This window comes from Lupinus angustifolius, chromosome LG09 (assembly GCF_001865875.1).
Source record: "Lupinus angustifolius cultivar Tanjil chromosome LG09, LupAngTanjil_v1.0, whole genome shotgun sequence".
NCBI lineage: Eukaryota > Viridiplantae > Streptophyta > Magnoliopsida > Fabales > Fabaceae > Lupinus > Lupinus angustifolius.
The window spans coordinates 17,472,318-17,488,767 of record NC_032017.1 but is presented as its reverse complement, the minus strand read 5'-3'; the positions used below and the strand labels follow the sequence as shown (position 1 = coordinate 17,488,767).

The following is a 16,450-nucleotide window of genomic DNA, read 5'->3' as shown; positions in this document are numbered from 1 at the left end:
TGACTACTAATATTATGTATGATCTAAGATATAGACTTTTCCATCGTGGAAAATCAATCTTAATTATTAAAATAAAATAGTAGTACACAGCATCAAACGTGGTTACATTATTAAAATTTACACTACCAATAAAATAACTACCTCAGAAACATACTTCAAAAATTGTCTAACACCAATAACCGAAGGTGCAATGAACCTAACTCAGTAACTGTTTAGTGACAAGTATTATTTTCCATTTAAGCCATTCTATCAACACAAGTTTCTTAGCTCCCATTTACATGTCTTCTGGATCATCACCACCTTGGTTGGATCCTCCTTGATCAGCTCCATATGTCCGCTTGCTCATGTTAGCTCGTTGCACTAATCGAACCAGTGCTTGAACCACTTCTGACATTGGTGGTCGGAATTCTGGCTCCGGCTGCCCGAAATATAAAAATTAGAATACCATTATAATGCAATAACACATGTAAGGCAGTTCCCAAGAATATCCATTATACCATTAGTAAGTTTCACTTATTGTTGACTTATAAGATAACTTTTACTATTCTAGTTTTTTGTTGAGTTTTCTGGGTTTTTTATGCTGCTTTAAAACAAATCCATTGTTAAACTAATAATTGCTATCATTTCCCAATCTTATGTTACAAATAATTTCCCTAACCAATTTTATCCTTTAATAACTGTATTAACTGTCATTTGCAAGTATTGTGAAATGGGAAATTAAATTTTGTAATGCTCTGAGATCACTAGACACTAACCTAGATATTTGGTTGAGTTTAGCACTTGGAGCCTATTTGATTTAAGAAAACATTTTCTGTTTTCATTAATAATCACAAGTATGTCATCCTGTTTTCATATTTGAAAGTTTTGTAGAAAAACAGTGAAAACAAAGTGTTTACCATATAAATCTTCAAAAACAGAAAACTGTAATTATTACTGAAAACAGAAAAAAAGTTTTCCTGAACCAAACAAGCCCTTAGAAATCCAAAATGGGAAGTCTCAGAACAGATAGGTTAGTAATATGAGCTAGCTAGCCTTGTGTATAACCAATTCAAATATACCCTTTAAAGCATGTAATTTACTATCTATTCACACAAATTTATTGGAGTGAAACATGACTGTCATTACCTGAACACAAAGAGCAACAACATCAGCAAAGCGAGAAAGAGACTTAATAGGGTATAACCCCTCCAGTGCAGGATCAACCATTTTAGCCAATGCATCAATGTCATGAAGTTGAGGTGTTGCCCATCGAACCAAAGACTGTTCAAATCTCGGCCTTGAGCTGCATAGGGAATTTTTTAACAATCAGAAAAGAATAAAAGTGAAAATCTTATATCAACACATTATTCCATTTCACCATACATTAAAAAACAATCAGGATAACAATATGAATCACAAGACAGATATTGCAACATAGATAACTAAAGAGAACCGGCACAAAAAAGTAGAAAACTACATATCTATGTGTTCATGCACGCAAGACCAGAAAATTGTTACGTTAAATATGTCTTAATCATTCACCTATCAAATGGTTTCCGTCCACTAAGAAGTTCCAACATGACAACTCCAAAGCTGTAGACATCACTCTTAAGACTGTAATGACCAGACAAGCCTACTTCGGGAGCATCATATCCGGATCCAGCATTATTGGTTAATACCTGAAAATGACACACTAATTAGAAAATAGAATTTTTAATAATGGATTTATTAGGATCACTATTAATATTTTTGCTAAAGTTTGAAACAAATACAATATCCGTTGAATGGAAAGCATCAGACAATATGCGGAATTTATTTTCTACCCCGGCAAACAAACACCATTATATTCAATTATAAGCACAGTAATTCACAGCATAAATTTCCATAAAACTAAGAAACTACCTGGTCGGCATTTGGAATATAGCTTGCCAATCCACTGTCTGAAAGATGAGGATTAAGTTCTGTATCAAGCAATATATTGGCTGACTTAATGTTCATGTGAACAACTGATGGTGAACAAACTTCGTGTAGGTACCTACAAGAAAGAAGAAGAAGCAAGAGTTAGGTTATTGATTCTCAGGGAAAGTATTTAGGTTAATGCTTCATGTCCAACCCTGTGTTACCTTGTAATAAAAGATATGTTTAAAAACTTCTATTGCAAGTAAAAGTCCCTAGTTTATTCATCAAAATGAATCTTTCCTGTTTATTGAAAGTGTTGACTTCAAAATTGTTAGTGTTTTGAACTCATACCCAAACTATTTCAATCTATTTTTATTTTTATTTTCATATACTTTGTTCTGTAATAATGAAGACATTTTTTTTCAGGGAACAAGCGAGAAAGTTACGAAGATGCATTTGTGGGAAGACAATGTACAAAAAAATAGTGAGGAGTAAAGATAGGAGGAAAAAAAGACATGAAGGAGGAACTAAGAAGTCAATGGTAAACAAGATTTACTTAGGAGGTTTAATATATTATGAAATGATGCAAAACTTACTAATAAATGCATAGCAGAGTGTTCTATTAACAGTAGCAAAGTAACTTACTCTAAAGCGCGTGCAGTCCCTAAAGCAATCTTGACACGGGTATTCCATATCAATGGTTTACTATACTCGTCAGGTAGGTGAAGGAAGTCATGCAGTGACCCATTTTTGTGAAACTCATAGACTAGGAGGTGTTGTCCATGCTCTGAACAATAACCTTCAAGCTCGGTCACATTTGGATGATGCAAATGAGAGATACTAGAAACGATTTCTGAAAAATCTTCAGACAAATCATTGGGAAGGACAGATGAATCTATCTTCTTTACTGCAAGAACCTACAACATTTTGCGAAATAAAAAAATCAAATCAAAACGTCTAATAAGCAGATACATTCAAGACATGGTCTACTATGGTAAAGTTCGTGGTATTTATTGGGGGATATTGGCTATAGAAGTAGTGTCCACATACACCAGGACTTCTCAGACTTTTTTACATGTGTTTTAACAACCTTAGGTCTATAACGATGTAATGTCAATGCATGTATTCATCTGCTTATGTATTAAAACTACTCAGACTTGAACCACTTCTATGTAAGTTTCATAGTGGCATGAGTGCATGACTCCATTGTTCTATATCTTTACTATCAGATTTAGACATTGAAGCAGACTTGTTATAAAAACAGGTAAGGAATACCTTTCCATCATCAAAATGAGCACGGTATACACGTCCAAAAGAACCCTCGCCAACAAGTTGATCCACACTGAAGCTTCCAGTAGCAATCTGCAAGTCGGCTATGGAATATGCTTTCACATTTGCAGGAGCTGGTACGGTCTTCTTCGCGATAATGGGCTTATTTGAAAATTCCTCCTCATCAGCTGATTTATGACGATCCAAAGGTGGGGGTTTTAGAATTATTGGAGCCACAGGAGGATCAAATGTCTTCAAATCAATTACAGATGAAGATTGCATAGAATTCGATTCTGCATCATGACAGATATTAACATGTTAATTTGAATAATAATGTGAAAAAATATAAGCTTAATGAGTAAATATTAAACTGAAGGCATTAAGACAGCCCATTCACTTTCTAACTACTTATTTATCAAAATAAGAAAGAAGCAAATAGAGAATGGTCAATAGAGAAAAATATGGAAAATGCTATAAATATGATATATACAAGCAGCCTAAAATATGGGTGACTTCATCACAAAAGAATCAAAATGATTTTCAATAGTGTGCAAGATTCAGACCATGCGTTCCATTTGAGGTAACAGGAGCCAAGGGCTGATTGTCAAGCTTTTCCATGTCTGAAGACGACTTCTTGGATTTTCTCTTCACCAGAAAGAATGCTACTATTGCCCCAACAACCAAGATGCTGATCACAATTCCAGCAATGGCACCACCTCCAATACCAGATTTTTTGCCCCCGTCACTTGTGCCAGAACCTGAAGGGGTGCTATGCCCACCAGATTTGTGATTCGGGTTGGTTTTTGTTGCTGGAGGTGTGCCAGGAGGAGGTGGGGGTGCAGGTCCTGAGCTCCATGTATTACCGCCCGTTCTGTCATTACATTTGAACTATTTTAAGTATAATAGAATTTATGGGAAAGGTACATTGTCAGTTATAAAAAGTTTCTTATAATGGCAATGCTTACTTTATGTTTATGCTTTTCAACTGTTCTGGTATCCAGCCTGTAAACTTGTTGTTTTCCACATTCCTGAGAAAAAATTAAGAAAATAAATACATTGTATGGTGCTTCTACTGGAATATACGAAAATATATTGCACATATGTTATATGAAGCAACAGATACTCACAGAGTCTCAAGAGGCAGAGTCGCTAGGACGTTAATGGTACCTGTAAACTGGTTGTTTTGTAGATACCTACAGAAATGTAAACAAGTGAACTCAAAATGCAATCAATAACATGGAAACATCAACCGGAAAAATGAACAATATAGACATTTACATGGTGGATGTGCTTGAAAGTGAGCTTATAGTCTGAGGGAGGTCTCCTGTAAGAGAATTGAAAGAGAGATCCCTGCAATAAAAAAATTGATATTATAGTCATCTGTTCCTAAATTGTCAACAAATCAAATTCTATCATACTATAATGAATACCAGACAAACAGCCTCCACTGTGACATGTGAAAAACATGTAGTTTTTTTAATTACCAAAATCACATGCCATGCGATATAGTGGAATAACCATTGTGATATGGAGCATTTTTCACAGGAACATGATATTCAGAATTGAAACATGTCTTAAACATGGAATCAGAAGTAATATTATAAAATTACTTAATACAAAAGAGTGATTAATCAACAACAGAAAGCATAAAATTATACTGGAAATGGAAAGGGTCAATATTTTATTTCATAGTTAAACTTGATAGCCATCTACTCTACTTTTTACATTGTTAAAAGATAGGTCGAAATCTCACAATGTAGAGAGGGAAGTAAGCTTTTGGAAGTTGACATTCAGTGCTTGCTGGAGCTGATTATGACCAAGATTCCTACATTGTCAAGATTAATTTAAGAAATTACTCCAGTTGCTTGGGAAGGAGGTTTAATAAGGTATACAATTAGAAATGTACATGAAGTCAAGAAGATAGTTACACACAGGTCCGTAAGAGAAGTCATATCTGAAAGAGAATATGGAACCATCCCACTGAAATTATTATTAGCAAGATTTCTGCAAAGTAACAAGAATGTTAGAGATTATAATATCAGGACGAAAAATAAATGTGAGAGTAACTAGCAGATGTTATAGAAACATACAAGCGCGCCACATTTGGAGGAAGTTGATATGGTATAGCTCCACCGAGATTGTTGTTACTCAAGTCTCTGCAAAAATATACCAGGTTACAATAATAATAACATTACATAATAAAGTGGAAATATGATGAATGAGACAATTAACTTACAGGGTGGTCACGGATGTCAAGGATTGTAATTGGTAACCCAAAGTTCCACTTAGTTCAAGACCAGGTAGCTTACTGTAAGAAGTATAAAAATAAAAATAAAACAAATCATTGTATGTCCCAAGCATCAGCACAAATTAACAACTAAGTCATATAGAGTGAATGGGAGATCGAGACTTTACATCTCTGTGACTCGGTTGCCTGAGCAAGTTATGCCTTTCCAAGACTGTCCACAAGGATCATTACCATTTTGAGGCCAATTTAGCTGGGATGGTGAGTTCATACTTTGAAACATAACATTTAGAGAAGTAACTGCACCAGACATTAAGAAAAAGACATTCAGCAAACCTCGGACATGTATAATAGAATTTTGTATTATATGTTAGTGGTTGTCTCCATAACCTAGCATTTTACATATTTTATGATATATAGACTTGTCTCAAATTATTGAGCCTACTATGTTAGCATTTACAAATATATTACTTACAAGCATAAGTGAACAAATTGTCACAAAATGTTCACTGACATTGAAGATTTGATAATTAGTTATGTGTGATATTGGTTTCAAACCAATAAACATTGTGATAAATTAAGAAAAAGAAACCCAACTTTCATCAATGATTCTCAAAATGGTAAATTGCAATCTCTTGGGTGTAAATGGGATGGATATGATATTATGAATTGTTTAGTAAATAGAAGTTTGTAAAACATAACATTTCTGACTTACTGGAGAACATAAAGAAAGTAAAATCATTCACATAATCTAGCGACACACCAAATTAGAGTAAACGTCCAAGGATTTTAAATCACCACATGCTCAAATTTATAAAAGTTCATCTTTGGGGGTTACTAGGAAATTTAATATCAGATCTTGAGAAAGCAAATATTTTATATTTTCAAAGTGTCACATAACACAGCAGGTTCCTGGGTTAAGGATATAAACAAATGGATAACAAATTAAGAACAAAGATATGTACATGATTACATTGGACATGTATCACAAGATGCAAAAAAAAGTAAAGTGCGCTTATTTATTCCCTGCAATCATTCCCGCACCTTAAATTGATAGCTACAACCTGCAAGACTTTGGTGATTGACAAATTAAAAGTTTGATATGGCCTAAGACAGAATCTAGTGCACTAGCTGTGTTGTTTTAATCACTTCATGAGTACTACTTCATATTTCAGACCATAAATATGGCTGGTAAAATTGTGCTATTTAAAGCCCAAAACAAACTTAAAAACAATTTTTCAATGAAGCAAAAATGCAGCTACCACTTTTTTGGCTATTGTTAATGATAATAAAGCATTCAACCTCATGATACAAGGGCATAATGAGACCCACTAGGGAGTAGAGACAATTGTGCAGAGTTAAAGAGTATGGCTGCAATATGGTGGACTTCTAACAGCCCAAAATGTCAATCACTCAGTCATGAGTCACAAATGGTCTAGTGTTTTAAAAAGATTATTATACAGTCCCTCACGGGAACAAAATGAAGATTGAATTGTGATTTTTGTTGCTAAATCTGCTTATAGAATTTCCAGCTTTTCTTAATGAATTAGTCATCACAATATAGAAGGACAAATTTGAACATCGCACAAACATATAATACATAACAGATCACTCAAACATCACAATAATTGGCAAGAAGAGCCATAGTTAAACCCACCAAGAAATCCAGAAATCTGAAGAAACAGTAAGGGTCAATACAATAGTACCACTTTAAAGATCAGCTAGAAAACTTGTCCTTCATATATAACAACAAAAACTAAACATTGTATATCAAATAAAACTAATCAAACATAGCATTTACAAGTACTCTTCACTCACAAGTCACAACACATCCAATCCAAGTACCAGAAAAACAGCTGAAAATAGCAAAAAGCTTGAGAGTGAGATAGATCATATAAAAAACACTAACCATCACTTTGATCTGTGTCACCGTTGGTGGGAATAGGGATCGAACCAATAATGCAGGTGCTGACCAAAACCAGCACCAGCCTTCGATCCACCACCATCTCTGTTTTCTGTTTTGTCAAACAATCTTTGATACCAAAAATTGTTGCTACCCAGAAACCAAAATGAATGTACGATCAACCCCTTTTTGTCAAAAATTGATTTTTTTCCTTAATATTATATGGGTTCATGCTTATATATGTTGCCACCATTGCCAAGTAAAGCTGGCAAGCACGAATCACCATAGGGAGAAAGAATCCACCGCCACGTAACTCTTATTTAAGTTATCATAACTATATATTTTAATTTGGAAGTTTATAAGTTTAATATGTAATCATTATTTGGCGTATTCAGTGACATTTGTAAAAAGAATTTTTGTTTTTTCCCCTTAATTGAATGAAGCCAATTTGAGTAGCTTTCACGATGAAAACTTAGTTTGTTTAATATCAATTTAATTATATACGTGGTTTGGCCAGAAGTAAAGCAAATCTATCTATGACTTAAAATTACAGTCATGAAAAACTAGACATTGACAACAACAACAAAAAAATCAAAATATTGATAATCTATTAATGAGGAGTGAAATATCTATATATTATCATACTAAAAATTTATAATAAACAATACAGTAAATTATCTATAATTTATTTGCATTACTTATATTTAAAAATTAATAATTATTAAATATGAATAATAAATAATATAATGATAATATAATAATCTCAAGCTCTTACAATGATATTGTTGGCTTTACAAATATTAAATTAAGGTATAATCAGCAAGAGACTTTTGAACCAATGACTCACTTCCATTTATATGGTGCCTTGTTCATTTTTTTTTGCAATAATAATGAGAAGTCAATAAGGGAGTTGTGTTGAAATATGATAATGGATCCCATGATCATAATACACGGTTTTGTTAGGTGCCTATTAATGCCGACACTAGGCAAGGTTCTATTTAAATATCTTTTTATGAAAAAATAGATGACTATAGTTCCAAAGACTTGACGGTGTGTTCACATCCAACCAAATTCAAAGAAAAATCGTAAATCGATTAGAAACCATGATTAAAATTCATTGAGTCATTTAGAATTCATTTTAGAAGGAATCAATCAAAGCAATTCTTAGGTTCATTTTCTAAAATCAAACAACCTTCTTTTATAATTTAACATTTCATATTTCCTTGTGAATAGTATTATATTTTGAAAAAAAGTATACATAATGAATACTTATTATTTTAGTATGCATTGAAAATGCAGAGTTTTTATATTATTAATACTAGTGTGTACAGACACTTCGTGCCTGCCGGCGAATATTGTGTGATGCTACATATTCAATTTATATATATTTCATTTTTTTGAATTAAAATGTATTTATTGTGTTCGGTGTACTTTATATTATATTTTTGTGTGTTTATGATAATGTTTAATTTAAGGTGAGATATGTGGTTAATTAATGTATTGGTGGTAGTTGCTTATGACTATATAGTTTTTTTTGTAAAAATTAAATAATATTAAGGGCAATATATGAAATGAAAATTACAATGATAAAAGTTATTTCAAGTTTTGGCTTTATATATAGTATAGATATCATTCATTATTCATGTTTTTATCACTATTTACATTTAAATAAAAGCAATATACATTAGTAGAAGAATATATTGATTATGTAAAAAACTTTATACCAATAATGCATATATATATATATATATATATATATATATATATTAAACTCATTTTTATTCTTATATGTACACAAATATATACCGAGTTTAAAATCTATATTAGACAGTGCAAAAAAATTTACAATGTCAGCACATCTACTATTAACTTATATTACTTTTGTTTGAAATTCAATAATAATAAATATATAAATGATAGATAATTTGTTGACAATGTAAAAAACACTTACAGTGTCAATGTTTACCTATTAAATCCATATATAAATAAGTCAACCAACTGCTCCCAACTTGTTCATTATATGTTAGAAGTATTCCATTTGGAAAAAAAAGTACGGTATAGAATTTGATCGAAGTTTGTTTGTTTTAATAGGCAAGCTTCACGCAAGTAAAAACGCATTTCATTTCCAATAGATTGACCTGTTATTTTTGGTACAATCCAAACAAGAAAAAAAAAACAAGAGAAGAATTTAGTTGAGAGGATGATTGTCCTGAACGATATAAATCTTAAAGTCGGCATGGATTGTGCTCTAGATTCTGAGTCTATTCAAAGAGTATGAGTCAATTCTTATCACAAAGTCAACCAACCACTTAATTAGTCTCACGAACAATAAAATTAACCTCCATATCCAATCCCGAGGTAACGAAGAATGGACAAGCAAGATAACCTTCCATATTTGTTGATGCCAAATATAAATACATCTAAACAGAAGATTAAATGCCTCAAAACAATAACTTTCTATACGAATGTATTTGATTGTAATATCTCTATATAAAATCATTGACCTGTTTGATTGTAATAATATATAAAAATCGTTATTTCCTAACCACAATTGTCAATCAAAGTAACCACTCTTATTTCCCTCTCGTTTTACTCATTGTCACTTCCCAAAGGCTATGGTCGATCGTGCTCTACTCGCCCTTGTGTTTTGGTTACATATTCAACTGTAATAAGCTTTTAGAACCAAACATCCCATAAAGTCATACTAAACCTAGAAAATGGCATGAAATAAATAGACTAGACTTTGGCCTAACAAAACTCATTAATGAAATCATTAAGTTAGACTTGATTAATACAAGGCGTACAATCGATTTTTGCTTGCATAATGTTTTTGCAGCCACCAAGTATTTGTGCTATATCACCTTTATCCCTGAGACCCTGAAGTCTAATTTTTTTAGATCCTTCATTGACCATACGTGCACAACTTTTTTTCATCATTATTCAATCTTTCAGGACTTGATTATCATTTTCGTTGGAGGACTAACTTGTTGGGACAAGATATATTGGATGAAAAAAGTTGAGGTTTTAATCATTTTATATTTCTAGCATCCTATTCATCTTATTTGGGCTACACGTTGAAGTACTGGTCATTATTAAAGAAAAATCAATTTAACTATTTTACCTGCACATATAAATGATATATTAGAGCTTATCAATATCAAATACATGTCTTATAGCATCGGAGGTACAAACTTGTTTATGACCATAGAAAACAAACCTCATTAAAACTATGCATAGAATTAACGTGAATGGTTGTTTGACTCTCACGATAAGAACCAGCTGCAGGTTGCATAATTGCAACTCCCTCTACAATGATGTCGGGGAAGTCGTTATTTCAGAGAAAAGGTCAAATTCTAGCCATTTTCACATTTCATGTTCATTGACATATGGAGAAAAAAAATGTATGTACTGATAACGTAGGGGTATAATTCATTTTTAATTATTATCGACTCTTCCAAAAAAAATGAACTAAAGTCTCATTTCTCAATCCATGAAAACTTGTTATGGATGGACAACAAGAAAAAACATTTATGGATAACTCTTTGGTTTACTACAATTTGGACTTTTTGGCATATTTGGAAGAAAGTGATTTTTGAGAACTTGAGGTTTCATCAAAATGAGATGATGAAGCTCATTTCAATTCATTTTTGGAGTCTTCTCATTGTCTCATTTCTTTTCTTCTCCTTTTCTCTAGTAGAATGGATAACCAATCCTTCAAATTTTCATCTTTTTTGTTAATCGTAGAGATTTAGTGAATAAAAGTACCATTTGTTCTCCAAAGTTTTCTTTATCTCTCTATTAATAAAAATCTTCATTGCTGATAAAAAAATTATACAAATGAATAATAAATGATTTATTGACTATGTATAAATATTTATACCGATAGTGCGTAAATATTACACTCATTAACTAAATTGGGTAGTATTATATATAAGTTCATTGTTTAAAATTTAAAATAATCTATAATGTAAAATTAAATCCTATATCTCATTGAGGATACTATATAAAATCACCTTAAATATTGAATGTGTTATAGAGTGTAACTAATCATTGAAAATTAATTCAGAGTCGCGAGCACACAATATTTCATTAAAAGAAAGATTGTGTCGGAATTGACCAAAAACCCCATCCCTAGAAGCAAAGGACAAGGGTAACAAAAAAAGCTGGATGCACATGGACACATTGTTCTTTTCTTCTAGTGAATGAATTCATTTCAATTCAATATAATGCAATGGTTACAGCACATACTGAGGTGTTATATAGAAAGGGAATGAAAGAATCTCATCAATCAAACACCTAATATTAAAATTTTAATAATGAATCATTAATAATAAAAAATGAAAATGGAGCCACAACATATTAGATTACAATTGTTGTTCCATGCAGCAGCAGCATCCCCTCCTTCAGTTGTTATTTAGCCAACTAATAGAAAACTATTTTCAAGCACTCAACTGACCTATTCCATAGCCAATTAAATTGTATCAGGAATATCCAAACCATTGATTAAAGTTAAAGCTATATGAGTTATTCAATTTAACGATTTGGATGTTATGAAATAATTTCTCCTAAATTTAACAATTATTCTCTCACTGGAGGTTTAACTTGAAACATTATAAATTGAGTTTTAAAAGAATAACAATTAACATTTGCATCTGGAAAAATAAAGTTACTAATTTAAACAAAAATATTACAATATTTCTATAATCCAGTAAATATATTATATTTCTTTTTTCCCGTTAATTTAGCGTGTCTGAGCTGTGCACGACACAATGAATTTAATTCATGTTCTTTTCCTGACAGACAATTAGGTACTTGGTAACACTATCACGTGACGCACCTGTGTGAGGAATGATAGGTACGGGCTTGGACATGATTCGTGCTGGCACTGCCGCAAAATGATCATCCACCGTTGGATGATAGTAATTAGCAGGTACTCCCATCGTGAGCGTTGAATGGTTATACTGATAAACAAGGTACATTTGCGTCATTGTCTTGGAAGTTGGAACCCACTATAGCCTGTCTCCGGTACACATGGGACACGTGGTGCTCATTGATGTGGGGTCCTCCGCTGATGTAGCTCAGCTTCTGTGCCCATACCCAAATATATATCAGTGCATGTTATTATTTATTTTTCTTATATAAATTAGGAACATTTTATTATTATTTTTATAAATCTCTTTTACGTATGGGTAGAGGATAGAATGTACGTATAAAGTAGAGAACAGGTAACTAGAGAGTAGAATTCAACACACTAACGCTGATTCTTTCCATGTGGAATACTAACTTGCAAAAACATTAGATCTTCCGAACCCATGTTTGAAGGGTGCTAAATGCTAATGTATTTATCTGCCACATTTGCTAGTCAATTTTATTGGTTTAGTAATGCTTTTTGCACACATCTTATTTATTAGAAATATATATTCCATATAAATTGTGATTATAAACTGATACTATAATATGAAATATTATAAATTGAAAATTTAAAATAAACTATCAAATTTGATGAACATGTTATAATTTTGCTTCATTTGAAGTTGTGCATTGTAGATTGTGCGAATGAATGAGAAAGTACTTAATTTGTTAACTTTTGTCAGCATAATAAAATATACTTGGTAAACCAATTGTACCATATTGAATTAGTTTACCTGATTGTGATTGTAATTGTAATTGTAATTCATGTTCGTTGGAATGTAGGGTTGCGTACGTGTACCTGAATATAGAAGAAATTACAAGTTTTCTCAGTGGCAAACAATAGAAAGGAGATTTACAAGAAGGGCTAACCATTCAACAAATGTCTTAATTGCTGTAATAATATTATACTATAAAGTAAATTAAAGAGGTAGGATTTATATCTTTATATTGTTATCCAAGGGCTTATCGAAAATAAATAATAACATGCAGTGATAAGTATATTGGATCTACCTGACGACAGCTTCAAGGATCTCACCGTACTTCTCAAAGTGGTCTCTCAATCCTTATTTAGGAGTTTCCCATGCTAGTCCTCCAACAAAAACCTTGGTAAGAGTCGTGTCCCCAAATGCTCCAATGTTGTTGTTGTTATTCAACATTTTGTATTCAGTTTTTATAGGGAAAAGGAAAAATAATACACAGTGGAGACAGAGAAGCAGACAGATAGACTTTGATGAAGTATTAGGCCATCATCAACGTGATCACACACCGTGACACACGCCTAAATCATACATCACCCACATTTCACTCTCTCTCCTTTCTCTATCTTATTATCATCTTTCACTTTATGTGTGTATTAGTTGTCTTCTGTCATTTGCATCATTCACTACACCAGCTTCTATTGTAGGGATTTAAAATAGACGATTATATATCATGAACAACCACTTCACAAATCTTTAGTGACATTTAATACTACTTTGTACATATCTCACTTTTTTATATATGTGTAGGAAATCTGAAGGTTGATCTTAGGAAAACATTTATAAAAAATTAATGAGTATGATTAACTTACTCTTCATCCTAATCATCAATATTCTATGAACATCTAATGATTTAGATCTTGGGTTTCCCTATAACTGATAAATAGGATGATGAGTAAATTTAAAAAACTTACTTTTGGAGTAAGTAAATTTCTCCCCAAAATTAATTATAACAAACTTAGATCCTATCTAGGGAGTTCTTCACTATTGTGAGGAAGTGAATTTTTCTTTAATCTTAAGATTACCTTATTAAAAAATAATTTAAATTTTATACAATTAAATATTTGTTTCAGGTGTCACCATCTTAGTAACTAAATTCCCTATTAGTGTTGATTCAACCAAACATGAGTGAGAGAGATCACTTATCTAGAATGGTGTCCCATTTTTTATCTATGTACTAATTAGAATGTTATTTTTTATTACTTTTTGTTTTTAAAAATTTTCTATGACAATATATAATTGGTCTGGAACAAAAAGGAAAATACTGTTGGAGACAATTAATCCTTATCCATGTGACCCACTTTGATAAAATCACGACCTAACAAACTATGCACACTGATTGACGAGGTTTTAAATTAACATTTTTAAGAATATATTGGCAAGTTATTTTTAAGAATATATAAGTCATAAAACACACTTACAATGATTTTTAAGCCTTTATTTTCCGCTTTTCTCTCAATAATATAAAAATGTACATTTTCAAATCATTTTTCACTACAATCCTCTCCCTACGGTATTTGTTAACATATCTTTAAATTATGGTCCAAGTTCTACTATTGTAAATTTTTAAATCTCCGGAACCATACCGTGATTGCGAATTATGATCATTTTATCGATTAATTTGGGCAAGTTAAAAAGCCCAATAGACCCATCCACATTTAGTTGTGAGCCCATTGGGTGTTTGTGACTCAAAGAAAGAAAGAGAAAACGCTAATGGAGTAGTTTTATTGTATTTTGTGAGAATATTGTGTTGTTGTTTGTGTTGGACGCTGAAACGATGTCGGGTAGATTGGTGAAGAAGGTTTTGAATGAGAAACACCTTGCTCAACAATTCAACGTAGTTGAAGAAGAAGAAGAAGAAGAAGAACTCAACGATTCCACCAATCGTTCTTCAATTAACCTCTTCGACCTCCTCAATGACGACCCTGAATATCAGGTTCGTGTTTGTTTCATTCTCCTAAAATTACACCTTTTTTTGAGTTAATTGTCACCTAGGTTCTCCATATTTGAAAGAATTTTGTGATCACTGGAATGGTTGATGAACTTAATGTGTCACAACGAGGTGGTTATATTATTTCTTTTAATTTATTTATTTGGTGACAAAATTTATTAATTGACCTAACTAATTTCTTAATCAATTGTTCTCACCATTTAGTAGTATTGGAGAATGATATAGTGTTGTTATATTGATTTTATTAGAATATGTGATAGTAATTCTAGGTTATGTTGAGCTTTAAAATTGATATTTGGATTCTCCCCAAACAAAATAAGTTAGGAAATGGTTATTAAGTAAATAAAGAAGGTACGGATTAGGAGTATGGTCATTGCATATCTGGACTTGTTTAGCTATCCGAAAATGTTACTCGCATAGATATGGCAAGTGCAGAAATTTCAGAGGTGGGTGTCCCAGTTCACGAGGCTCCCACCTAGTGGGTTTGTGGAGGGTAGACAAATGCAGCTTACCTGCGCAAGCAAAGAGGCTGTTTTTAGGATTGGAACCCATGACCATCATGTTACAAGACAAACAACTTTACCGCCGAGGCTCACCTTCTTTCAGAGATCATCCCAGTAAAAAATAAATAATGTTGATGCATGTGTGAAATGTTTGTGTTGCACTTTTATTGTGCAATAATCGTCATTCTTAGCTCTCAGTGTGTAATTTGGCTGATTTGAATGCAGGAAGAGGAGTCAGAGTCTGCCAAGGAAACCTTGACCAGCTATGACGATAAAGAGGAGTCATCTTCATTGAAAAATACTGATGCGGTTACAACATCCAATTCTAAATCAAAGAAAAAGAAAAAGAAGAAAAACAAGGATGGTTCTGTTGCCAATAAGACGGGTGGTGAGAAAGAACTGGACTCAATTCTAGAAGATTTATCTCTGGATGTCAACTCTTCTAGTGAGCAACATGTCTCCTCAAAAGCCAGTGCAGTGAGTGCCGAAGACCAAAATAAATCGGTTAAACAACATGATTCCTCTGTATTACAAGTAGATCCCAAATATTTGAATGCCGAAAATGAGTTAAGGAGAATATTTGGATCTAAGGTTGTGAAATCATTCGAGAGTCAGGCTAGTAATCAAGCTAGCAGTTCTAGGCAGATACGAGGGGTGAGGCGTGGACACTATAATCTTAGAAAGACTGTTCTGGTCACTCCAGCAAATCATTGGCCCCGGTGGGACGGTTCTCTGTCCATGGAATTTCTGGAAACAAAGAATGGATACAACTACTTCAAGTAAGGAACTAACAAACATTATTGTTTAGTTAATTGATAGTAATTTCCACTTTGTTTTCACTCGATAGCTCCTACTCTGTGTGCATGTATGTCTTGTATATGTTAAAAGGTGAAGGACTCAGTTGTGGTATCCTATCTTCAAATGTTTGATGAATGTAACAAATGAATATTAAGCATGTCCCATCGAGACGAACATACAAATGAGATAAGCTAACTTCCTTCAACAAGTTGGTGTGTCTATTGGTGGTGGGGG

At 32.5% G+C, this 16,450-nt stretch overlaps 2 protein-coding genes across 2 annotated transcripts in view; one reads left to right on the top strand and one right to left on the bottom strand.

Annotated features, from left to right (window-relative positions):
- Positions 58-7,565, bottom strand: LOC109356641 (protein STRUBBELIG-RECEPTOR FAMILY 7-like). Its single transcript, XM_019600064.1, has 16 exons — positions 7,302-7,565; positions 5,563-5,692; positions 5,384-5,455; positions 5,238-5,303; positions 5,080-5,151; positions 4,901-4,972; positions 4,426-4,497; positions 4,275-4,340; positions 4,113-4,175; positions 3,711-4,018; positions 3,154-3,440; positions 2,524-2,795; positions 1,882-2,014; positions 1,522-1,658; positions 1,126-1,282; positions 58-418 (listed from the first exon to the last, which is right to left on the bottom strand). The coding sequence occupies exons 1-16, from the start codon at positions 7,396-7,398 to the stop codon at positions 275-277; spliced, it is 2,148 nt and encodes a 715-aa protein (XP_019455609.1). The 5' UTR covers positions 7,399-7,565; the 3' UTR covers positions 58-274.
- LOC109357226 (transcription factor 25-like) overlaps positions 14,692-16,450 on the top strand; it is a 4,466-nt gene continuing 2,707 nt past the window's right edge. The window contains exons 1-2 of the mRNA XM_019601026.1: positions 14,692-14,900; positions 15,644-16,197. Of these exons, the coding sequence (XP_019456571.1) occupies positions 14,742-14,900; positions 15,644-16,197 (713 nt within the window). The 5' untranslated portion in view covers positions 14,692-14,741. The remainder of the gene's footprint in view (positions 14,901-15,643; positions 16,198-16,450) is intronic.